This window comes from Odocoileus virginianus, chromosome 13 (genome assembly GCF_023699985.2).
Source record: "Odocoileus virginianus isolate 20LAN1187 ecotype Illinois chromosome 13, Ovbor_1.2, whole genome shotgun sequence".
In the NCBI taxonomy this organism is placed as follows: domain Eukaryota; kingdom Metazoa; phylum Chordata; class Mammalia; order Artiodactyla; family Cervidae; genus Odocoileus; species Odocoileus virginianus.
The window spans coordinates 43,634,304-43,661,823 of record NC_069686.1 but is presented as its reverse complement, the minus strand read 5'-3'; the positions used below and the strand labels follow the sequence as shown (position 1 = coordinate 43,661,823).

Genomic DNA, 27,520 nt, shown 5'->3' with positions numbered 1-27,520 from the left:
TACCATGTGAAATTGTCCACTATATTGAAGGAGCATAGAGTCCCATAAAGCAGATTAAGTCAATCGCCAGAAAAGCTAACCCTTAAAGCCCTTGTCTATAGTGAGCTAAATGGTACTGGCTAATGTAGTACCTTTGATGCTTTTGGGAAACCAGCAAGTGATCTTAAGTAAACAGTTCATTTGCACAAATGTACATTTATTTTTTATTTTATTCTTTTTAGTCCCAATATGATACTTTTTTGAGAACTAAGAAACTTCATATTCATATTTCTCTGATACAGCAAGCATTCATAAACCTTAAAAATTATCAGTAACCAGTGATCAAGCAAATGTTGCTAGTTTCAAACACAAGAGGGAGGAGGTTGCCTAACCATAGGGCTTGACCATTTAAAACCTGAGCTGTATGATTTCTCTGGATAAAGTGAGTTGGAGATTCTCAATTTTCCTGTGCTAACTATTTGTCTTTCATATCTCAATCAGGAGGACATAAATGAGCATTTTTACTTCATCTGATGTTGGAAATCCTGTATGATGCAGGATTTAAAGTCTTCCATCCTAATTCTTAAAAGTCTTATTTCAAACCACATTGCATTGTGTGTTTCATTTAAAATAAGAAAACTATTATATAGCTTAGCTTGGATTTTTTCCCCCTAAATCCACCCAGTTGTTTGTGACTTTCTTTGGGAATGACTTGTTAATCTTACCCCCGTCCCACTTGTGAGCCTTCACTCTGCTATGAACATAGACTACTGGACACTTAGCCTTTCAAAGATACATTTTTCAGGGTTTTTTTTTCCCCCCTGTATAACATAAAACAGTAAAGCATTCATTAATTCTTTCTTTCTTTATTGAATTCAAAAGGCAAATAAGCTAGTCTTTTTTTTCTTTTTGGCATGCATCAGCAAAAGTATATTATGAGGTATTCTATAATAATATATCTTCATAAAACAATATAGGTGGAGGTTTAAAGAGAAATAGGGAAAGAAATTGGAACCATCTGGATATCCAAAGTAGAGAAAAGTTTTTGCTAATGGTTGTCATGTACACATTACAAAAATAACATTGTATGGGTTTCTGAGTGGACGGGAAAACACAGAGCTATCAAAAAATGTTAAAAGAAGACAGTTCTGGAGTGCAGCAATTGAAGAAGTAAAATTATTCATGAGACCTGTACTTAGAAGGCAAGTGGAGATTCACACTTCTTGGGTCAGTAGGGAATTAAACATATCTCAAAGATGATTTGCTTGGTCATAATAATGGAAATACAACTGTGTTCCAGGGAAGACGGAGGGGGTCAGATTTTTCTTTCTTGGCAGAGGTGAATGGGGAGAGCACCTTTTACTGATTTGCTGTTAAATCAGCCTGATAAATTGGAAAAGAATAGAAATTTCATGAAAGAAAAAAATAAAATAAAATTCATGCTTTAGAGATAAGAGGGGAAATGTGAAAAAAAAGAAAAAAGGAATGAAGGACAGAGGAAGGGAAAAGGGAAGGTAGGAAAACTCTCCAGAAACAGGCTGAACTCCCTCACATGTAAATGTTACATACAAGAAGCAATGTAATTGAAATATCATTTCAAAATATTTAAGTATTAAGACATAAATTATAAATCAATTTTAAGAGGGTTATCTGTCCAATATAAACTTTTTTCTGTTTTTTTTTTTTCTTTTGTCATTTCATCACTAAGTCACCACGTAGGCAGGGAGTATGTCTTTAAAGCAGATTAATAAAGGTGGTCTGATCAATTATTTTAAAGCCAAACCCAATAGGCATGCTCTAATTTTGCATGTTTCAGCATAATGTTGACCAGCATGATAGAATACTTATTTAAACAGGTATATCAATCTCAGAGATCTATATGTATAGGCTACCTTGAAGTCCCTTGAAAACAGAATATTCCTTATTGATCTGGCCTGCTCTGTTGCTGTATGTAGTCAATGGGACTTGTAGGGATGTAAATAGAATGAATCAAATGCTCGCTGGCCCTGGGCCTCCTGGAGTCATGTGAAGGAGGTTTCTGATTCCTTTATGTTCAGGCACCGCCAGGGAGACAAGAGTGCTACTGTCTTCCGCTGGTGCACAGAGTTACCTCAGGCTATGCAGGAAAAATGCTTTTTTCTTATTTTTAGACCTGAATCAGTCTCTGCCACTAAATGTATTCTTGTGAATACAGATAGCACTTTGTTGTTGCGCTCCTGGGAAGGCGTTGGAGTAACCTGTTTGGACGCAGCTGCAGGCCACCTGTAGAGAAAGTCAAATTAGGGAGAGACCCCACTGTTCTTTGCATTAATGCTTTTTGTATTGTTGTTTGACTTTTCCCCCTCTGTCTATGTATCTTTTTCAACTTGGGAGATCGGGAGCACATTTTAAGGCCTTCTGTCCCTTTAAGGCATCTAGTGATTGAAAGGACTCTAAGATTTGAAAGGCTGTAAAAACTCCCCAGTTACCAATGAATGATGGCAATACAAAGAATTGTAAAGCTGTTGAAGTTGAAGTAGTCTTCTTACAGATTTAGTTTGTTTGGTGAACTTTCAGCAGCAGCTCTTGCAAGGTACTGTTCAAATATTCCCACCTATCTGCGCTGCTTCTCCTTGTAAAGATTTCTCATATTCTCAGTGGAAAAGTAGTTGTCTGCATTAGCAGTTCACTTTACTGGAGATAAGGAGAAGAAAAGAAAGAAATTCTCGAAGAAATTCTCCTCATCTTCCTTTCCTCATCTACCAATTTGATGCTTGAAAAAAGAAGCCCATAAATGAAATATCTACATTAGCCATAAATATTAAAGGAGGGAAATGCACAAATAAAAGTTGTTTCTGGAAAGCTTGATTTTGGCTGAATATCAAAAACCATTTCCTGACAATGAGATCCATTAGACTACAAAATAATTTCTCAAAGTAGTGGTTGCATTGCTTATAAGATTTCAAATTTAAGGATAGACTGAAGGCAGCCAAAGATATCAGGCTCAAATGCAGAGTTTTGTTCTGGCAGTTAGAAAAATCAATTCTTTTGAGCCTGGCTATTTCTCTTGTTTTTGTTTATTTGATTGAAAATTCCGATCCAACACTTGGATCGGAATTTTCCAAGACCCTCCGTTATGGACCCTTGCAAGCTATTTTGGGAAACTGGAGTCTCATGGACAGACCTGGTTTTGTCTGTGAATCTGCATTATTCAAGCATCTATCTGAAGCAAGAATCTATCACTACAGTTATCACTTAGAGATTTCTCTCTGCTCCACTTTCCAGTGTTTATCAAGCTCCTATATTATTGCACTTAAACCCCACTTAGTTACACAAACTTTCAATCATCAACATTTTGCCCATTTGGGGCACTTTGCCGATTTGTATATACAAAATGCCCTTTTGGACAAAGTATTGGACAAAGGTAGCTGCTGAGATATTTCCTAATAAATTCCTCTAGATAAGGCTTTAGTACTTTAGCCCTAATGACCATGATTTGGTACATACAGGTTATACTCCTACTGAAATCAGATGATATATTAATAGAATAGAATTTGCTGCAACTAAATAGTGACATTCAGACAACTTTAAATCTCACATTCATGTTCTGTGCTTTCTCCTAAATGTTGTACTCTCTTGAGCATCTCTGTTCTGGTGAAGAAAAGGTTGGCATAGTAATGCCTTATATAGAATAATGTTTTACACTTTCATAGGTTGTTCCTGCATATACTTCCTTAAATAGATCCTCCCAGCACAACCCAACAATTGAAGCTAAGAGAGACAGAGCAGGGACTTGAAGTAAGGAGTTCTGCCTCTCAGCTTCTTCCTGCTCCATCAACATTTGCTCCATGCCTGTGCTCTCACATGAAAAGCATTTGCATTTTCCATTTGGTATTCTCTTTCGCTAGTAATGGCACCATAATTAGCACCTTGAACCATATATCCAGGTAAAGATGTAGTCCTAAGGGAAGAATGTAAAAAGTCCCTAACTGCATAGAAACAAGGCACTAGAAAAAATGTAAAACATAGCACCTCATGTCAAGGTGCTTGAAATCTATGATTGAAAATAGGACAAGTCCCAGAAAAAAAACCATAGATGATCCCAAACAGTTATACCAACATCTACTACCATGAAGCAGATTCAGGACACTTAAGGTAAAGCCACTTTTGTCTTCCAACATAAAGAGGTGGAATTAGTTGACCACAGGGAGCTAGTTGAGACCTTGCTTAAAACCATTCACCTGTAACTTTCAAACAACCTGTGTTTTGAATTTGAAATGGGTTTACCATTTTTTTGTCCCTGAATGCTGTCTTCAACCTAGGTATGCTTTAAAAGGTCTTCCCTGGTAACTCAGCTGGTAAGAATCTGTCCGCAATGCAGGAGACCCCAGTTCGATTCCTGGGTGGGGAAGATCCCCTGGAGAAGGGATAGACCACCCACTTCAGTATTCTTGGAGTTCCCTGGTGGTTCAGACAGGGTAGAATCTGCCTGCAATTTGCGAGACCTGGGTTCAGTCGCTGAGTTGGGAAGATCCCCTGGAGGAGGGCATGGTAACCCACTCCAGTGTTCTTGCCTGGAGAATCCCCATGGACAGAGAAGCCTGGCAGGCTACATTCCAGAAGCCTGGCAGGGTATAGTCCATGGGGTCACAAGAGTTGGAATATTTGACTCAAAGACTTGATTCAAATCCTGACTCTCCTATTTACAATATTTGTATAGTTATTTCATTGAACCCCTATTTATTGTCTTCTAAAATGCAGAGAATGCTAGTAATAACTTTTCCCCAGATTGCTGTGTTAAATGAGATACTGAATGTGAGTGTGTTTTCAATGTGATGAATGGTATTAACATAATCTATTATATTTTGCTCCAATTAGTTTAGTAGCTTAGTAATTTCTTAAATTATTCAGATAACTACCCTTTTAACACCCAATTTGATCTCTGTGTGTGCTCAGCTCATATCAGGTAATTAACAGTGAAATAGAAAAGACATTTGGAATTTATAACAGTCCTTGGACTCCTATGTATGGACAGCCTCTATTTCTTCTTGTCACCTTGTTTATGAGACATTCATATCCAAACTTAAAGCCTGCACTGTAAAGAAGTTTTCAGTGCCAGAAATCCCATATGGTTTTGATGTAAGTAAAAGGTGTACATTTCCCTCAGGGTCAAGTCTAAAACTTGGACCACTGCAGGCTTTGACCACATGTATAAGAATCCACAAAACCTGTGATCTTACCTGCTGCAATCATATGCCTTTATTTACTCCACTTGTGTCCTTTGAATAGGTGTAGTCGTTGCCGAACACAGTAGAGGAGAAGGTTTAATGATATTAGGACAGTCGTTACAGATGAAAATACCACATTAAATTTCTTGACATGGTGCAACAGAATTACAAATATATACATAATTCAAATCCATATAAGTCATCAATGTGGAGTGTTCTTTTAAATTACTTTCTTCTCCCAAATGAAATGTCAGTCATTTTTAGTTTTGATTTTTGTAAAATTTTGAAAAATTTTTTTTTACACATCATAATTACTGCAGATACTTTTCAATCACACAGCTCTAACTTGGGAGGAGAAGTAACAGTAAAATTCTTCTGTTTCAAAACTTCACTATGTCTTCAGAATTCTACTGTGGGAATCAGGGTCTAAGGTAACTCTAAAAGAGACTAGAGAGTCTCAGCAGAGACCTTCAGATCTCACCTTTTTCATTGGAACTTTTTATAATACTTGTGTCTGAACTTTGAATATTTGCCAGAGAAACTTTACTTCCTAGAGCAAATATCCTGATATTAGAACCCAGAGATGTCTCATAATTTTGCACACATCTATGCATTATCAAAAGCCCTGTGAATTACTAGTCATTTAAATACTAGTTATCTACTTTTTTCTGATTGTTTTCCATTGTAATTGCTCCCATTTCCTGTCTTGACCTTAATGTTTCAGAGAAAGGAGGCATCCCACAATAGAGAGAGTGAGCTGCAGAGCTTCATAGATCCTAATTTGGCAGTATGTTTGCCGCAAAGCCTTGGAATGCTGTTTTGCAGTTTCAAAAGTGATCATACTCAGCTTCCCAGAATTTTGTATGCCTGGAGGATGCCACAAGAACAAGGGTAGCCTTGTTAACTTTTGCAATCTCTCGAAAACAAGATAGGATTTGGATATAAATCATCACTTCAGCTCACAAAGCTATGTTCTCCACCCCACTAAAGGGTTGCATTTACATCTAAAATGGTTAATACTGATCTGCACTAGAACTCCTAAATGGAGGAATGTAGCTGCCATGTGTTCAGTGACTTTGGGGTTAGGGAAGAATGACATCACCAAATTTAAGCATATTATCGCACTGACATAGAGGCACCTTGTTTTCGCTTCTGTGGATAGAGCAAGGATTGTGTTCTGAGTCTTGATTTTTTCCTCCCAAAGAATACCTTTCTACCCCACTTCTTTGCAGCTGCGATATGAAGGGTTGAAAATGTCACTTCAGCTAATGATGAATGATGCTTGACCTCCGTACGGGTTACTCTGAATTTTACGCAATGCTAAATTAATATGAGAGATTCCGACTCAAAGGACTTTGGCTGTTCTGAATTGCTCTGAGGATGGATTTGTGTAAAGCAGTCAGTAGCTTGAGTGTTTTTTGTTGTTGTGTCCTTGGTGGTGATAGAGGGGTGGGGGTGCTCTATAAGCGAGGTAAAAGACATAGTGTGCTAACACTTGAATGTTTTCTCCTGTGACATTAATATCTTTTCATACTGGAAATATTGTCAGTAGCAGAACCAGTTTGTGGAAAAAAAAAAAAACATTCTCAAAAGGGCAACTGGCCCACATGTCTTTGTTGTTTTTATTTGAATATAATTAATTATGTAAAGCAATAGTTAGTGGAAGATTAACAATTAGTAGATTCTGTCAAGTAGTCACAGGGAAATTACTAACTAATTGAACGACTGGTCCTCTATTGTGTCAGAAAGCAATGCTGAGTGTCATTCTTTTTATCTTTTTACTTTGTTGTTTTCACAGATACCCTTGTTCTAAGATGTATGCTTCACAGCAGACTAATAAATAAATAACCCTGGTTGTAATTTCATAGCATGCAAAAGGTTTTGAAATAAAAACACCTGTTTTAATTAGCATTATGGTTTGTTCACTTTAAAAAAGAAGTGATAATCCTGATGCAGTTAGCTGACATTTTTAAAGCTTTGAATTTCCATCTGTATCTTATATTATGATGTTTCAGGATTGTCATGAGTTAATTATGTTAACTTGGGAAGCATTGCTTGCATTTAGAATGAAAAACTTCAGCTTGAATAGACAGAAAAGCAGATGCTATCTTTCTTGTCAATTGCTTTGTTGTGGGCTGCCTTGCAACTTTTCATGTATTTCTGGATCTAAAGGGAAGTGTAAATCTCTATTTATTTTAAGTTTAACATAAACTACACAATTTCAGTATTCTTCTGTTTTGGCTGTACGTGTCTTGTGTATCTTTACATACATCGCTTTCCTGCCCCCCAATCCAAAAACCCATGGTCACATTATCTCTTCTTTAATTCTTAATTTGTTTTGTTGTGCCTAGCCATTATGGAGATTAGAGCATAATAAAATTGAAGAATAGGACAAGACTACATGGCTTGATCCTTTTTTCAGTGAATTTTTCTCCCACCTTTTTTGCTTTTGTACATCAGCCTTTTAAACAGTGCAAACATACATGCAGCATCTGGGCGCAACAAGGCCTGTTAAGGATGGAGTATTCACTCTAAGTAGGAATTTCCATGCTTTTGTGAGCTTAATGTTCCTTTAACGTAGAGAGCAGCTGTGTTTATGTCAATAATTACACTTTGAAATAAGTGCATGTACATGTGTTTCTTTATGGGATTAAGGATGTTAGGGATGGCCTTACACAAAAGATATTTGTCCCTCCCGTCTCCACCCAGAAAGTTCCTACAGTATTCAAAGCCAAGTTCTACTGTCTGAGATTCTGAACTGTTACTCTGGACAACTGGATTCAAGTTTCCAACATACAGATTATTGGATCGTGCTTAATGCTCAGTCACTTCAGTCGTGTCCAACTCTTTGTGACCTCACGGACGGCAGCCTACCAGGCTCCTCTGTCCAAGAGATTCCCCAGGCAAGCTTACTGGAGTGGGCTGCCATTTCCTCCTCCAGGGAACCTTCCCAACCCAGGGACTGAACCCACGTCTCCTGTGTTGACAGGCAGATTCTTTAGCACTGAGCCTCCCGGGAAGCCCAGTATTGGATTGATATGCTTGTAATTTTCTGTTTCCTCCCTGCTCCACACTGCTTCTCCCTTATTCTCTACCCTGCTCTGTACCCAGGATCTGACTTATATGCACCACTTCACCAAAGTCCTGTTACCAAAAGGCTTCCAACCCTACTGAACCAGAAGAAGGCTTCTTCAGAACAGAGGGTAGGAGGAGACAGTGCAAGAATGCACTGATTCTTAATGCCTAATCCCCAAATCGGGCTTCGTAGCTGGCACTAGTGGTAAAGAACCTGCCTGCTAATGTAGGAGACACAAGAGACGTGGATTCGATCCCTGGATCAGGAAGATCCCCTGGAGAAGGGCATGGCAACCTGATCTGTATTCTTGCCTGGAGAACCCCATGGGCAGAGAAGCTGGGAGGGCTACAGTCCATAGGGTTGCTAAGAGTCAGACACAACTGAAGTATCTTAGCACACATGCATGAACAATCCCCAAACTAGTGTCATAGACAATAAATCCTCAGTTTTCAAAGGCAAGTGAGATCAAGCAGAAGTGGATCACTCTAGGGAGGATTTGGGGAGATGTAAAGGCTTCCCTTTGGGCTTTAAAGAATTGGTAGGATGGAGTAGAAGGAAGGAGGGGATATAATAGTTTAGGTCCAGAATGAGAAGGAACCAAAGTATGGAGGTTGTGGAGTATAGCTTAACTTTTCTGGGGAACGGAGAGAATACCAGTTTAACAGGAACAGATGTCAGGAATCTGAGTGAAGAGGAAAGTTAAGATTAAGTGGCGGGTTGGGTCATGTATTAATAGTGGAGGCCTTGAATGGATGGAATGAGAAATCGTGGCCTTTAAAATACATGACAAAGGTGTGCTCAATCTATAGACACAATCTGTAAATGATATGTGTTGTGGAGGTTTGTTCAAGTGCCTTATCACACATTCAAATTAACTTTCAGCTATTCTATCACTTAAAAATAGCTCTGTTCATTAAAGGAAATGTAACCTAGATTTTCAGAAAACTAAAACATAATGTTCCTAAAATCATGTCATGCCTTAATCAAGAGTCATCATTTAGTACTGTCTTCCTAAACCTTTTGTACTAAGGTGGAGTGTTATAAATCTGACAGGTTATTTGTAGTTGGTTTGATTGCAAACTATCAACTTCAGACTATCAAACAACAAATTGATAGTTTGCATAGACATGACCACTGAGCCTGGGAAACACCTATCACTCCATTATGTTTCATTCCTCTCAACTTTAGATGTATTTTGCACCATGAAATTTACAACATGGTGATCATTATTCAGTACCAGATCAGAGGGCACTGGGTTTGCAGTGATTGGTGTTCTTTAGGACAGATGACCTGAATCACAAAGTGTGACTTATTCCATGTACTTAAGACTGCTGCTCCTCCTCTAGAGACAAAACTGCTGTGGAGTTTACCTTGTCAAGCCAGCTGAGTTGTGTCGATGCTGATTTTTTGAACTTAAGTATTAACATAAGAATCAGTGTTGTTGGCTGGATATGCCTTTCAAATCATAGTCTGGAGCTGTTTGCTTTTAAACTCATATAAAGAGAATTATATTCTGACTTCCAGGACATAAATTTGCATGGTACCCTTCTCTTCTTGCTCTGTTTCTACATGACCATTTGTCTCCCTTATTATCTTAGGTAGTCTTGCAAAATAGTTTACAAGTGAGGAAGCAATGTTAAAAACTTACTGAGACACTAACTTCCTGAGTGAACTTGAGCTAGTTAATTTCTCTGGTCTTTAGATCTTCACATGTTAAGTTAGGATAGTACTATCTTGTTTGGTTGCTATGGAAGTTAATTAAGATCATGTGTGTGTAAAGTGCATCTTACAGTGACTGGCACATGATAGAAACCAACAACAGCTTCTGTTGTCATTGCTGTGATTATCATTATTATGTAACTCTTACTTCTATGTTGATAATTCTCAAAGTGACCTATTTAATCTTTATCCCCTTTACTAGGCTTCATGTTCAAATATGCAAATGTCTATTGGACATTGCCACCTGGAAGTGCCAGTAGCATTCCCAAATCAAACTCATCCCCCCTGGCATCTTCTTCTTGAGAACGAACTGAATGAATAAAAACTTCTAGCCACTCTTCCTCAGGTGTCTAATACATCACAGCTGTATCATACACCAACATCCTTCTAGCTAGAAACAGTAGTTTTACCTGATTCTCTTTTCCCTCTACCATCACTGTTTTCATTAAATTTTAAGTCCTTTTATCCTCAACCTTTTCTTTGCATTTCTACAAACACTACTTAATTCTAGCCTTCATGGTGCCTTGGACAATTGCAATGGCTTCGTAAATAATTTGCATATTCTTACCTTTTCATCTGTCAAATACTATGTCCATAGAATACATTCTGAATGACATATATTCCCATATATTGAATATATTGACATATATTCAAACTTTTAATGGGTCTCTCTTATCTAAAGAACATTTAATCTCTTAACATGACAGTGAAGCTATCCACTGATTTCCAAGCTAAGCTATCCACTGATTTCCAAGCTAAGCTCTCATCACCTTACATAACCCACTTTAGCATGCATGTATCAGAATCACCTGGAGCACTTGCTAAATCACAGATGGCCAGCCGCACCCCAGAGATTCTGATTCAGTAAGTCTGAGGTATGGTTCATTAATTTTCATTTCTAACATTGTCCTATGTGATGCCAATACGGCTGGTCCTGAGACCACATTTGTATGACCAGGGCCTAGAACATCTTTCCTTCCCCATCTCAGTCCATCAAAATCCAATGAATCCCTTACCACCATTACCTTAGAGCAATTTCATCAGTCACCCCACTCAGAATGAACTAGTTCATACTCTGTGCTAGCAGAGTGCTTGAAGTTTCTGAAGGCTTAGAACCAGATTACTGGACTCTAGCTAAATATCTGAGTGAACCTGGATAAGTTACTTAATACTGGACCCATTTCCCTATAAGTAAAACTGAAAAAAATAATAGTACTTATAGCGTGTGTTGATGTGAAGGTAAATTAACATATGTGAAGCACTTAGAATAGTGCCTGAGAAGGGCTCAATTATATTATGTTACGTAATAGTTTATATCTTTAATCTAACACTCCACTTAGCATATTATGACATTTAGAGTTTGCAGAACAAAGTTCTTTACTAGATGTTAAGCACCTTGAAAACAGAAACCACATCTCCATGAATTACCAGAAACATAGCCCCAGGCCTAGCACTTTATAGAAATTAAGTATAAAAACCTTTCAATTCAATTGAAATTCAGAAAAGATTGCAAAGAAATCTTAAGTAAAACTCTTCTAAACAGTAAACAAAACCATCCATTTGTTTTTCCCTCATCATAAAGATGAATAAAAGTGCAGTCAATTATTAATAATACATTGAAAGTAGGTTTGCCTTTTCCTTTGAATTTTCTAAACTCTATAATTAAAACAGCTTCAAATTGAAAGATTGTAAAGAAGAAATTAATCTTATTGGTAAGTAAAAAAGCAAATCCCATGGTTGATGATAGATATGACCTGTTAGCAATAGTTACACTTTTATACTTCCTTTTCTTACAATCAGCGTGTGGAGACCAGCATAATCCAATTAATTGTAATTCCCTTTTGTAGAGTCAGTAAAGTAGTGCATGATACTGAAACACCATTGAAGTCTTATCTCTGGTCAGATAATCCACATGGATTTTCATTTTCCAACTACCAGCAGGTTTTTATAAACTTCAGGAAAATAGAATATTTTGACTTCCTTGAACTTGTGATAAATGTGATACACAATAATTGTCTCTGAACTTTAATCCTTTGTATATGCCTAGCCATCAGTTTTCAGGACTTCTTTCTCTGCTGTGCAATGCTTACATGAATACACCTGAGTTTTTCTCTATCTCCTGACTGTATTTAAAATATTGTTTTCCAGAGTGGATATGCAGTATTTTAACACAACAGAGCCCCTCAACTGAGCTGTTTGCTGCTTGGACACATCATCTCTCATCCATATACTCACTCTGATCCATCTTGCTCACTCCTGCCAAAGCGCAGGAACAATTATAACAATATGCTGAAATAAAAGTTAGGTGGCTGTGCTCTCTCACACCAGAATATCTTACTGTACACATTTAATGCCTTTTCCATCTTAACTAAAGTCTGGCAGTTTGAGGTGCAACAGTAAAACTAGCATGAATTTATTTTTCCTTTTTCATAATTTCATGGACAGAAGGTCTGTTCTTAAACATCAATCTTAGTAACTTCAGCATACAACTTCTTTTCCTTTCCTTATTAAATGGAGAACTTTTACCTTTTCACTTAGAGGAAACACTTTATAGCATCTCTTTGGCATATCCAAATTGCCAGCATCACCTCTCTTGTGTTTTGGGGCCAATATTAAGGAAGGGTGTCTTGCACGCAAGCCTCTGATATTATGACAGTCAGTGTGCTAATCGAGATGGCTACTAGGTGACTGACGGAGGCTATACTACACAAAAGGAAGATTCAGGGCCCTGGGAGTGGGGAGGGAGGGGGACAAATCAGGACTGCATGAGATTTCATCACACTGCTCAGAATGACTTAAAATTTATTTCTAAAATTTATCATTTAATATTTTCAGACTGTGGTTGATGGCAGATGCCTGTGGAAAACAAAACTAAGGATGAAAGAGGATTGCTGTAGCTAAGTTATTTCGGGTGTGCCCCCAGAGTAATGGGCTTCCCAGGTAGCACAGTGGCAGAGAATCCACATGCTAATGCAAGAGATGCAAGAGACATAGATTCGATCCTTGGGTCAGGAAGATACCCGGAGGAGCAAATGGCAACCCACTCCAGTATTCTTGCCTGGAAAATCCCACAGACAGAGGAGCCTGGCGAGTTACAGTCCACGGGATTGCAAACAGTCAGACACAGCTAAGGATGCATGCGCGGCCCGGAGTAATTCGATCACCAAGCTAGGATGAGTAACACAGTAAATGGATCTGAAATGAAGCTGAGTGTAGGCCAGAGTGAAGATCGGCAGCATAGACATGGGTGTCCTCAGAAACCACAGGCAAAAACTCAAGAGTGAGGGCCACAGATGTGTTTTGTGTTAGATCAGAAGAGAAGAGAAGAAAAGCCAGGAGAAGAATACCTAGCTTTCTGCTAACATCACTCCAGTTTCCTCCACTAACTTTCTTGTGTGAGAACGTGTGGTGAAGTTAGCATGTGTTCATCCCTACTCTTCGGAGAAAAGGAGAGGCTCATAGAGGCCAAAACTGCGTAGGCTGCTTGGAAAGGTGTCTTTAGTACTAACAGTTCACCTGAGACCATAGCAAATGATGTCTTCCTGTCTTTCTACAAAAGGAGCCGTAGATAACTCTCAGACTTGGACATTTATATAGTTATCATCATCATCTTTATTAAAAAGTAAGCAACTTAGTAAGCAACTAATTGAGCATGTCTTTGTACTAATGAAGTGAATATAAAATTAAAAGGGGTAGCTCCTTTCCTAGAGACAGCATAATTCTAGTACTAATGTTAGAAAACTTAAGAGTTGTCATATTTCAAGAGATTATATACCACTTCTTAGATATCTTAAAATCCTCATTCTGTCATTATAACTGCCTTCCCCACCCATACCTCTTGCACTTATCACATTTGACACATATTAGGTGTTTTATTTTTAATGAGTGAATGTACTAACTTGATTGATAGTTTTGTTTCACTTTGCGCTATAAATGCAATGCTGAAATTGGTGTATAATGATGGAGTTTCATTCCTTCATTTCATTTTCAGCATGCTCATTCCTTTTTCTTTTGACTTTGTTTCTATTTAGATTTTTATTTCACCAGAAAACAGTCATTGTTGTTGGGTTTATTTTTTTAATTTGTACTTACCATTGACCCTTGAGCACTGAAAGGATTAGGTGTGGCAGACCTTCCATGCAGTTGAAAATCATAGTCTAATTTATAATCCACCCTCCATGTGTACAGTTCCTCTTGTAGCCGTGGCTCTGCATCTGCTGATTTGACCAAGTGCAGCTCATTTAGCACTGCAATATTTGAAAAAAATGTGTATATTAAGTAAACAGTTGCAGTTCAAACCCAGGTCGTTCAAGGGTCAGCTGTATTATTGTTATATATTTGTTAAGCATCAATTGTTTATCAGTTCTTATTCAAATACTCAAACTTTTCTTTTCATCGAAAGTTACATCTCTCAGGACAGTATAGTAAAAGGAGTAATTTAAGCCAGATCTTATATAAGATTCTGAAAATATTTGCCAAAGTCTGATTGACACAGATAATACTCAAATAAATTTCCTAATAATGTATAACAAGCCTATACTAGATCTTTCACATCTCTTCACTGAATTCTACACAAAATTAGGAGGGAGAGATGACGGTTCTCCTTAGACAAGTAAGGAAACCAGTATGTTAAGCAATATCTATATATGTGCATATACCTACAATAGACATGTTATCTGTATGTGGATATTTATAGACCTTAGTTATATTTATTTCCTAGATATCATTATGAGATATGTTTTGACCTGACCTTCTGCTTGGTATTTACAAATGTAATATAACTCAGAGAGAACAAAAAGCGATAGTGTTGAAACTTAAAGCCGATAACGAAGAAAACTTTCAAAAATGACTTGAAATTTAATCCTACGGATTCTCTACCCTTTGGCGTATGTAATGTATGAAATCATCCATGGAATTCGAGTGAATTCAGAATCTGTTTGGAGAAGATGGTCAAATAAAATGAACCATTGTGTATAGTGTCTGCCGAGCACAAAAAGCCTTTGACTGCATGGAAATAAGAGCAGTATTGGAAGCTCTGAGTAAGAAAGGAATTAAAGAAGTATATATTGGTATCATGAAATGTATCCTTTTTAAAAAATTTATGATCCTAACAAAGTCAATTCATTTTTATCATTGTTACTGTTGTCAGAGTCTGAACAGGGCTATCTCTCCTCGGATGCCTAGACAAAAAAATCCTAGAAGCCAGGAGAGAAAAGTAATGTCCATAACAGCATTTTATAAGGTGGCATTATACATGGAGTTATGATGGGAAGATGTTTTATGTTATGCAGTTATAAATTAAAAATGCACAAAGCAATGACACGTTTGTTATACTTTCCATCTGTGGTGCCTGCTTCACAAATTTCAGTTGTACCTATTTATTATGTTATTATTTACATTCAAATGAAATCTGAGGAAAAATAAAAATAAGGCATAGTCATTCTTGACTCAGTTCCTGTACTGGTTAGCTGGGGAAGGATAGATAGAGTAGAAGGCTGCTCCACCACCATCAAAGAGAGTCACTAAAGACATTTCATTAGCCTGTGACATTATTTGCATGCCTTGGGCTTCTTAAGTGATTTCCAAAGAAATATACACAGCATGAAGTCCATGGAAAGCAAGCTAATATGGCATACCAAAATAGCCCAATTTATTTTCACTTAACCCAGTGGAGTTAAGAAATTGAAGCTTTCATGAAAGAGGCTGTAGCATGTTGGAGAATTTCTGCTTATTTTCTTGGTCCCTCCCTTTTTATTACTACAAGGAGGCCACACAAAACTGAATTTGGTAGACCAGGTGGCAAAAGTGTCCATTCTCTATATGGATCAAACCATCTCCTTTTATAGTAGAGTAACCATTTTCAAGTGTATGTCTTCTAATAGCTTCCAGCAGGTTACTGTGGTAAATAGTAAGGAATAAATTTCTTTGGTTTTGGAATATAAAGTTACATATTTAAAACAACTTTCTGCCCACTTTGATAGATAACGACAGCCATAGAGAGTGGATTTGTCTTGCATTGAGATCTCCTATGTGTGTGTATGTTTGTGTGTGTGTCTGTGTGTGTGCACACGTGCGTGCTCAGTCATACCCAACTGCTTGTGACCCCATGGACTGTAGCCCGCCAGGCTCCTCAGTCCATGGGATTTCCCTGGCAAGAATACTGGAGTGGGTTGCCATTTCCTACTCCAGGGGATCTTCCTGACCCAGGGATCAAACCTGTTTCCCTTATGTCTCCTGCATTGGCAGGCAGATTCTTTACCACTAACACCATCTGGAAAGCCCAAGATTTCCAGAGAGCCATTTTAAATGTTCCTTAGTATTTCATGTCTTGGGCTATAGCAGCAATGAAGTGTTTCTCCTTTAGAAGTAGTAGCTGGAAAAAAGAATGGGTAAGAAAATAGCAATCATGATTTTATTCTTTGTCTGGTAGTCTTGCTGGAGAGTATCCTGCATGTGTATATACCAAACCATTTGAAATAGTTAGGTTGAGCCTGAATAGGCAAGAAATTGTTCAATTAATTCAACCTTCAAATGGTTTCTCTGAATCTCGATAATTATTTTTATTCAGTTTGAATTACTTAAATAGCTATTTCTGTTGTCTACCATATTTCATATGTGTGACATGGCCCATAATTTGAGAAAATGTCTAGATGTGATCTAGGAACATGATGTCTTTCTCTGCACAGAAACTTTGGGCATTATATTCATTCTCTAGGGCTGCCGAACAAAGTGTCATAGACTAGGAGGGATGAGGGGCTAGGGGATTAAACAATGGAAATGTATTTCCTCTCTGGCCAGAATCAAGGTGTTGGCAAGTTTGCTTTCTTCTGAAGCTTCTCTCCTTAGCTTATGGATGCCTTTTTCCAACGTCTTCACATGGTCTTCCTTTGTGATGTCTAATTGCCCCTTCTTATAAAGAAACCAGTCATATTGGAATAAAGCCATCCATGTCACCTCATTTTACTTTATTACCTCTTTAAAGGCCCTATCTCCAAATATGGTTGGCGACAGGGGGTTGAGACTTCAAGTTATTCATTGGAGCGATGTGCAGGGTGGCAGAGGGGGCGCAACTCAGCCCATAACGGACATAGCACATTTTGGGGATGAATTTGTCTCTGCTGTAAGGTAAAAATGAGTGTGACTCTAGGGGACAGGAATAAGATGTAAAATGTCTAGAACCTAATTTATTTTCACGTGAATATTTCTGAGCACCTGGCGAAGCCCTCTTCTTTGAGGTATACAAGGCAGCCTCAACAGTTGCAGCTCTGAAAAGACTCCAAATACAGCTCCTAATATGTAGTCTCCATTCAAGCTACAATTGTTGAGTAAAAATGAAATGAACTAGCGAATTAACTGGTCAACCAGCCTAATTTCCTAAGATAATGTCCCCACCAAAGTCTGATGTTGTTCCCAAGGAGTTACAGAGGGTCTTTAGTGGATGCAGGATGCAAAGAGGATGGTTTTGGCACAAAGTGTACATATCGCTGTGCTTGAGAATTTGGAACCTCTCTAATCCACCAGAAATCAGATGGAACTGTCACTTTAAAGAGCTAACACGACAGGAAAGGTTGAGCTAGTTGGATGATTCACCCGACTTCCTTTTGATCCACCCCTTTAAATGCTAAACTAAAAATCAGCTGTATCCTTATAAATGGTATGTTTCATCCACTCTTATATCTAATCTTCCAGTTTGATTTTATGGCCAAACATATTATTATTTTTTGGATCGATTGTCCCTATGGCATCTCTTTCATTCATGATGTGACTTTCATGTACCCAGCAGGGCTTTCCGATAAGGTTTCCAAATGGTCATCTGTGCTGGAAGCAGATACCATATCCTTTATGAGAGTTTCACGATGTAATAGGTTCTTGTCACTGTATTAATAGTATCAGAGCTATTCTCTGTATCCTGGTAAAGTTGGGCTGTCTTTTCCTCTTTTTTTTTTTTTGTAATTACACCAGTAAAATAAAAGTTGGAAGAGGACTTTAAAACTGCTGTGGAAAATTTACAAGGTAAAAGTGTACTTGTTTTCAATACACAAAGATGCGCATCTTTCTTTTTATGTAACTGTTCTACTCTGGAGAGTCCAAGCTTGTCTGCAGCTTCATGCCAACCAATCCTAGGTTACCAAGGTGCCTTTAGTTAAAGTCAGATTTAATGTTGCAACTTGGGGTTACAGCAAGTCTGTAGAGCAATATATAATGCAATAAGAGAATGGTGATTAAACTATTAGTGATAATTGTTTATTTATTTATTGACTGCACTGTGTCTTCCTTGCTGTGTGTGGACTTTCTCTCCTTGGGGCAAGAGAGGGCACTCTTGACTGCGGTGTGCGGGCTTCTCTTTGTGACGGCTTCTCGTTGCGGAGCGTGGGCTACCAGTGTACAGGCTTCAATAGCTGAAGCACATGGGCTCTGTAGTTGTGGTTCATGGGTTCTAGAGCCTGGCTCAGTAGTCGTGGTACGCAGGCTTAGCTGCTTCAAGGCATGCGGGATCTTCCTGGACCAGGAATTGAATCTGTGTCTCCTGCGTTGGCAAGTGGATTCTTACCCACTAGACCACAAGGAAATCCTGTTAGTGATATTTAAATATGCCTTTTTCCATGGAAATTACCATGACATACTGTGGCTATCAAAGATCCACCTTTTAGTTCTCCTTTTTTAAAAAAGGTAATTACTAGTAGCTATTGTCAAAAATGTTTAATTTCAAATATAGTGGCTTTTTAGCTGGATATAGGTAAGTTTTTATTTAAAACAACAAAATCCACAAAAAACCCTGTAAGGAAGGACATTTTGAGATAGACTTGAATGCTTGGATACAATATTAAAATATATTTCTCGTGGTATCTTAAAAGTCACAGAGTGACTTTGGATTTTGGAGCTTAAGCTGTCTTCAATTCTGTTTAAATGGTTTAAGCCAAAAGCCACGGCCAACATGAATTTACAATAACCTGATTAGAGGGCCAGGAGAAACCAGCACAGATTATTGGTGTGATGATTGTGAGGTGTCTTGATTCAACCAGACTTCTTCCCAGTACCGGACTCCAGCATGTAAAGTTTTTGTTGAGCTCCTATGACAAATTGCATCATGCTGAGGTAAATCCTCTAAGACAATCAGGATGGTTTATGATGTTTGCTCAGTATTTCCATTGCTTTAATCCCTAATATATTTTGCCTTTTGGGCCTTTATTCACCTTCCCTATCACAATGGCATCTTGGATATGTTTGAGGTTTTTTTGCTTTCCAAATGTTTTTCAGATACATTTTCTCATTTGAAACAAATGACTATCCTTCTGAATATATTCATTTCACAAATAAATAAATAGATACACAATAAATTAGTGGTAAATCCAGGCCTGGTGTTTTATATAATCTCTTTTTCACTCTATCATATTTCCTCTTCATTCTAGCACCACATAGTAATTTGCTCCATCTTCTGTCCCATTCCTAATGCATTCTTTTTATTGCCAGTTTGCTTTATATCTGTTTATATAAGAATCTGTTTCTTCTATAAATGAGTAATTAGGAAAGATCAGAGTCAGTTTACAGGTAAAAGCATAGCCTCAAGTAAGATATTTAGGGATAAAATATAAAAATCACTATCTTTGAAGTAATAGTCAATCCACTACCACTGGCAATTACTATTTATTTGCCTTTACCCTTTCAGCTTCTGCCAGCCAGGCTTAGCCTGACCATAGTGGTTTGAAGAGAGACTGACTGACTCCTTGGGCCTCACGGGTGGCTCAGTCGGTAAAGAATCTGCCTGAAGTGCAGGAGATGCTGTTTCGATCCCTGGGTTGGGAAGATCCCCTATAGAAGGAAATGACAACCCACTCCAGTATTCTTGCTTGGGAAATCCCAGGGACAGAGGAGCCTGGTGGGCTACAGTCCATGAGGTCGCAAAAGAGTCAGACCTGACTTAGAGGCTAGGCAGCAACAACAAACTGACTCCTTATCCTGGGTTTATAACTTGTCAGCCATGGAAATTTTACTTAATCTATACATGCCTCATTTTCCCTGCCTGTAAAATAAGCTGATGATAACAATAGCATAGACCTCATTATTGAAAAACTTATATTAAAAAAATGTAAAGGGCACAGCATAGTCTCTAGCATGCTGTAAGTATCAAATACTGCTACTGCTAAGTCAGTTCAGTCGTATCCGACTCTGTGCGAATCCCCATCCCTGCGATTCTTCAGGCAAGAACACTGGAGTGGGTTGCCATTTCCTTCTCCAATGCAGAAAAGTGAAAAGTGAAAGTGAAGTCGCTCAGTCATGTCTGATTCTTCGCGACCCTATGGACTGCAGCCTACCAAATAACTATTGGTTATTGTTTCTGTTGCAAAGATTCCCTAAAATATAGTCATCTGAATTTTGTTCTGTAACAAGTTTTTATTTTGTCAATAATAATTACCAGATCTTAGTGTTGAATGTGTTAGTTATTTTTGCTACCCCATGGACTGTAGCCCACCAGGCTCCTCTCTCCATGTAATTCTCCAGGCAAGAATACTGGAGTTGCCATTCCCTTCTCCAGAGGATCTTCCCAATCAGGGGATCAAACCCAGGTCTCCTGCATTGCAGGCAGATTCTTTACCACCTGAGCCACCAGGGAAGCCCCACCAGCACTTAAGTTCGTGTTAAAGGAACCTCAACATGCACATATCTAGTTTTCTATTTCTCTGCCCACCAAAGGTAAACTTCACAAATCAACGTTTATTGAGTAACTTTTATAGACTCTTACAGATTCCATTGTTTTGGTTCTCCGCTGGGGATTACTTTGTACCCCCAGGAGATATTTGGCAATATCTGGAGACATTTTTCATCAGCAGTATTGGGAAATGCTGCTGGCAACGAGTTGGCCAAGGCCAGGGATGCTACTAAATACCATAGCATGTGCAGGACAGCCCCCATTACGAAAAAGTATTCAGTCCCAAGTGTCAACAGTCCTTCCCTACAGAGAAATCCTGCTCATTTGAAAAGCAGGGACCGAGAAGACATCATCACCGCTAACAGATCTGTTAGAAAATGCCTATCAGATAGTGCAAATGTGTTCATAATGATACCTGTTAACACAGAGATGAGTGTCACTTCATCTTCACTACTGATTGCATTCATGAGAAGGCACATAAATATGGACCCAACTGCGTGTTTAGATAAGTAGCAGTGGTCTTGAAAAATATGCCTTAAAGTCCTCTGTTTTACAAAGAAATCTTAACCTTGGTTGTTTATGGAAAAACTTAATATAAAAATTAGGTATTATATACCAAAATACTTTCCAACTACTTATCATCTTATTTATTGAAGCTACTTGTTGAGAGGCTATACATGGTCTTTTTAAAATGAAGACCACATAATAGAAATGTTAGTTTGAGTAACACAAGTTGATATTGATATTTTATGGCATTTTGAGTGGATATAATCAAATGGTGTTGATTGAGTGGTAGATTTTCTTTTCTATGTATATTGAAATATTTCATTTTCAAAAGCAGTTGAATTAAGTGATGTTTATCTGAAGGTGACAAACATGACTGGCATCTATCTTCGGTTACACAATTGTTTGCTCTTCGTCTTTTCTTGCTTCAAATAAAACCATCCTGTTTTTTAACCTGCTAATCTTAAACTTATGCAGCAAAATAGCATTCTGTGTTGGACTTTTGTGCTGTTAAACCTATGCATCAAAATGACTTTTTGTGTGGACTTTTGTGATGAATTTTTGGTAGAGATAGTTGTGCATGTGAGCATGTGTGTGTATGTGTGTGTTTGTGTGTATTTAGTTTTCCACTTAAAGTTCAGTGCCAAAGCTACCGTACTTATACATTTTCTAAATGTGCTTTAAGCAATAAGTTGTACAACATTTTTAGAACATGTGTTAAGCTATTTCTCTAAGAATGAAGCTCTTAACAAAACATAAGCACTCTGCATGAGATCTTAGCAGCAAAGTGCTTAAAAGATAAAGTAAGAATTGGTACCATGGGAAGAACACCAGCTGTAGAGCGCACAGGTCCATTATGAGAAGTATGGTAGTGGGTAGGGAGAAAATGATTTAATCAGGAGTAAAACCAATTTTATTATAAGGGCACGCAGGGGGTGTGGCACCATAGTGAGAGGGACATTTCAAAATATCTGACAGATTTCAACAATGTGAAAACCCCGTTCTTTAAAGTGACAGTAAACCCCATCAGGTCTCCCTTTTTGATGCTATTGTTAACAGTTGACTGTTTAAAGCTGGCCTGCTAGGATGCTGTCGTCCTATTTCAATAGTGTGTAGCCAAATAAAAGACTAATTGTTGAAATACAATCAATCAAAAATGATTGCAGGGCAGAAAGAAGGTCTCCTCTGCTGATTTTGTTGTGGGTCGAATTATTGTGTTATGATTGAGGTAGGGATGGAGACTGAAAGGGAAGAAGAAAATTGCCCAGCTGAAATAAACAGATTCACCTTCATTCCTTCTCTTTGCAAACAGCCAGTTGAGCAGAAACGTCACTGACCAGCCCTGGGAATAATAATCCATTTAGAAAAAAAAGATCTGATAAAGATTTCAGCTAATATTTTTAAAAGGACATGAACACTATTAGCAAAACAGCCCATGCAGAGATTCCCTACAGTGACAATTCTCAGCTTTTCTTACATTTTTTGTGCAAATTCTCCTCTGCATTCATAAAACTGACACAAGCAGGCATCTAAATGTGAGCCCAAGACATCGGTAAAGACACACAATTCCAGTTGACCAAATACCTATTAAGTTCTTGCCAGGATCCTCAGCTTTCCTGTTAACCCCCAGGTTGTCCAAAATGATCAGCTTCAGTTCTCATTAAACCCAGAATCCAAAATCTTTTCTGTGTTGTGACGTTCAGAAAGACAAATACTGTTTCAGCAGCAGTGCTTGTATGCCTGCTTCCTTTTAGTTGTGTGTAAAGGTGTCACTTTCAGACATTATTGCATCCACTTTTTGAGTGAGAATGGTTCCAGTCTTTCATACTGAAGACGAAAGGGAAGGAAATAATTGCCCAGACTCTTTATTTCTTCTGAGAACTTTACTGGGGCCTTTATTTTCTTTAATATTTAAATGTCTCAACTCACTCAAGCTTCCCAAGCAAACACTTCCGTTGTTTCTAAGAGGAGTTGGTGAGCACTTGTGGTTTGCCTTTAGTGTGTTATCATTTTTGACAGCTTTGCATAGCCTACGTAGGCCAACAGGGGTCTGTCTAATATTGTTGCTGGGCACATTTTCCTCGCTGAGATGAAAACTAAAAAAAAAAAAAAAAAAGATATTTTTGAAGCAGGAAGAAGGAATTAATATCCTTTCTCGCTCGGTATTCTATTCCTTGCTGACTTTATATTCAGCGAAAAAAGGAAAAAAGTGTTACCCATTATTCCCTTGTACATAGCAAGGCTAACACATGTAAAGCAATAACTCATTTTCTATTGCCATGTTTAGCATATGTCTCCTGTTGGCTCAGCAAGGCCTTTAGGCCGGTCCCTTGAGCCAGCCATCATTGGCAACTCTTAGCCCCTCGGCCTCTAAACCAAATAGCTTTGAATCATGTTGAGCTGTGATGCTAATTTTCATACTGATGCATTATGGGAATAAACGTATCTGACGTACTATGTCAATGGCACGGTCTCTTTGTGTCTCTTGTTTTTTTGTTAGCTGCATTCCTGCAGATGGTATTCCATTGAAAATGTTCCCTTCCTATGGAAAAAAGGAAAAAAAAAAAAAACATGCACAGCACCAAACCTCTAGGTGCAGAAGGCTGTTAACGGTTGCTGATGATAGTAGGCAAACATTAACATAATAATTAGTGTCTTGTAATTGTTTCATTAAAACCAGTTGTTCCATTTCTCCTCGTGTTTTCCCAGAAGAGAAGCTGAATTTGGACGACAGCCAGTGGGAGGACATCCACGTTGTCACCGGAGCACTGAAGATGTTTTTCCGGGACTTGCCTGAGCCGCTCTTCCCTTACAGTTTCTTTGAGCAGTTTGTGGAGGCGATCAGTAAGTACCTCATATGCAGGAATGGCTGGTGCAGAAACCTGCTGGTGTGGAATTATTACTAAGTAAACAATAAGAGTGGCGAGAACAGCAATCATGGCGATGATAATACCCCCAATGCTCCACAGCTTTCATTCTAGTTTTGGTGCTTCTAATGGCTTATTCTTGTTTCTGCGATATTATCTGAGTATTTTTTAAAATTAAGAAAAAAAAAAAGAAGAAAACATCCTGTTTAGGGTGGCTGGTTTTCAATTAAATAGCTTTCAACTAAAATAGCTTCTCATACAATCTGCTTTATTTTTTCTTGCTGTCTTTTTTTTTAACTTTTTATTTTATATTGGAATATAACTGGTTAACTGGAGAAGGTAGTGGCACCCCACTCCAGTGTTCTTGCCTGGAAAATCCCAGGGATGGAGGAGCCTGGTGGGCTGCAGTCCATGGGGTCGCCCAGAGTTGGACACGACTGAAGAGACTTAGGCGCAGCTGCAGCGTAGCTGGTTAACAACACTGTGATAGCTACAGGTAGACAGCAAGGACCCCAGCCAAGCATATACAAGTGTCCATTCTCCCTCAAACTCCTCTCCAGGAGGACAGAGGCTGCCACGTAACATTGAGCAGAGTGCCTTGTGCTCTACACTAGGTCCTTGTTTGCATCTGCTTTAAAGGGGTCACCTTCCAAATCCCCAGCCCCTACCTTTATACTTTTGGAGTCACAATGAGTTTAACTGATTACAAGGGGACTTTGAAAAAGAACTGAAGTGAATTAAACATTACATTTCATCAAAGAGGTGTTAAATCATCAACTGAGACATTACCTTCTAAAGGGACCACTCACCCTATACCCACCAACACTAGGAAAGAGTTGGCTACAGTTTGCTTATGGACATTGTGAGTATCAATTAAGTAATGGAAAGTTTCTTCTATTAAACTGGTGGCTTTGGGGGAGGTTGAGTTATGTCACTAGCCGGTAGTTATTGTACACTCCATGAAGCTTCCTTTTTGTGATCTTCTCATTCACAACACACACACACACACACACACACACACACACACACGCTTAAGGAAAAACAAATGAATTAATGAATAAATAAATGAATGAACAAACGAATGAAAATCTTTCCAAATGTGAGGACACTTCTGCTATTGATTCTTGAAGCAACAGCGACTAGTACATTTCTAAATTTAATATTAATATCTTAGGGTATACTTACTATGATTGTGACAGCTTGGAAAAAGTTTCCTGGCAAGCAGGCTGATTCAAGGAGGAAAAAGAAAGAAGAAAGAAAGGTAAAATTAAAAAGCTTGCAAGCCTGGCAGGAGCTTAATTAAAGTCCAAATGAGAAAAATCTCCAAGAAAAAAAAATGCTCTACTTAGGAGGTCTGATCTTGGATGGCTGTGTGTACAGCATTCCCATTAGGGGGAGTGGGATACGGGGAGCCTGTTGGAAACAGCTCCTCAATATGCTCTTTTATTCTGTTTTTCATTTCACAAAAGTCTTCACGCTTGTTTAAAGCTCTGGCAAAATGATATCAAGAGGAATAAAGCAGAGTTTATTCTCCCAAGGTCTTTTTCTTGCTGCCTGCTCACAATTTCAGATGTTGTTGTTGTTGTTGAATAGAGGAACAGTGCTTTAAATATGGGTTTTGAAGTGAGGCTGGAACTCTTATCCCCTGTCAGACTTTTTATTTCATGAGTCCTCTGTTTCTCAAGAAGAACAGTATTTTATAGTTCCCAGGCTCTCTTAACTTCTTTTTAAAAGGAAGAATAAAGACAAAAATAAACAAGCCTGAATTTCCATAACAGTTTATTCTGATATGGAAGGTCAGTCATAATGCTAGGACAGCATTCCAGTAAGACGTTGGGGGCTTCTGCATTTGGGTGGCGCTAGTGATAAAGAACATACCTGCCAATGCGGGAGATATGAGATGCGGATTCAATCCCTGTGTCAGGAAGTTACCCCTGGAGGAGGGCATGGCTATCCATTCCAGTATTCTTGCCTGGGAAAGCCCGTGGACCGAGGAGCATGGCAGGCTGAATTGCACAGAGTCAGACATGACTGAAGCAACTTAGCATGCACCCATGTACTCTGATTCTATATATCTAAAGAAGTCATACAGATTTCACATCGTGGTCTCCATACTTTTAAGTGAGAATTGTCTCACTGGAAGCATACTCGTGCTTGTGCTGATCTGAGGGCTGTGATGTAATATACTCATCATGTGAAAGTGAAAGTCGTTCAGTCGTGTCCGACTCTTCGCAGCCCCCTGGACTATACAGTTCATGGAAAAATCTAGGCCAGAATACTGGAGTGGGTAGCCTTTTCCTTCTCCAGGGGATCCTCCCAACCCAGGGATCAAACTCAGGTCTCCTGCATTGCAGGAGGATTCTTTACCAGCTGAGCCACAACCCATCATTTAAGCTTCCTTGTTTAACCTGATTCTGAAGATGTTAGGTAAGCCATTCTCTTAGTCTAAGGATGTGGGAAACAGGCCCTCAAACCTGTGTGAGGTTGTATCCTTTGAATTTCCATAAAAAGTAAGACCATCTCTGGGCTATCCTAGACTCAGCTCCAAATTGGACAGAATTTCAGAAACACTGGCATGGTCAGAACTTAACAAAGCAGAATTGAGGTAGGCAGCATGCTACTATGATGTATGGCTATTGCAATGATTTTTTCCAACTCCTATCAAAGAGGCTATGTTGTGAATGAATGAGAAAGTACTTTAGAACGTCCCTTTAAAGATGTAAGATACTGAACAAATGCTAATAGCGTTTCTTCAGATCAGCTTTGTTTTAAAAAAGTGATTTAGAAGCAAAGAGAGGGGAGTTTTTCCTTCATTTTTCAAAGCAAGGAGAATCAATCTCAACAATCTCGCCTTACCTAACTCATGCAGTACTTAGTCTTTTTTTCATATATAAAATGGAGGGACTAACCAAGAGGTTAATGTGGTTGAGAAATATGTTGGAAAGGAACATATGTTTGCAAATCCATGCATTTTTGACATAACCTTGACATTAGTTCTTGAATTCTTAACTCAGCTCAAAGTTGTAGTTCGTATTTAAATATCCTTAAGCAATAGGAGAGTGGCCACATAGTTGCTTGGAAATGACAAAACTACACCAGAGGAGGCACTGTTACACAATATGCACTGAGTAAAAAAAAAAAAAAAAAAATCGAAACTGTAAATACATTCTTATCCATCCCAGAGAGGTGCTGGGCTTTATCATAGTACTCACTGCTTCTTGTGAAATCTATATTGTGAGTTCAACAGACCTACTCATGAGTTCTTAACTTTTCATGAAAAGGAACCAGCCAGGTAAAGTGATTCCCCAGGGGAGATGTCCATATATGCTGGCTCTGGGCTTCTTGGACCATCTCCTTTTGTGACTTCTTTGCTTTGTACCCGTGGAAGGTTGATCCTCCCCAGCTGTATTACAGAGACGCTACTGCAGTCGAAGGAAGTGGCCAGTGGTAGTTGGCAGAGGGAGGGGGAAGGAAAAGATAACCCAGGTTTTTTGTTTATCCTCCACCCCTCTCTCCCTTG

General features: G+C 38.5%; 1 protein-coding gene across 1 annotated transcript in view; it reads left to right on the top strand.

Annotated features, from left to right (window-relative positions):
- Nucleotides 1-27,520, top strand: part of ARHGAP15 (Rho GTPase activating protein 15) — a 677,082-nt gene that overhangs the window by 515,308 nt on the left and 134,254 nt on the right. Inside the window, exon 12 of the mRNA XM_070476258.1 lies at nt 23,843-23,977. Coding sequence (XP_070332359.1) covers nt 23,843-23,977 — 135 coding nt within the window. The remainder of the gene's footprint in view (nt 1-23,842; nt 23,978-27,520) is intronic.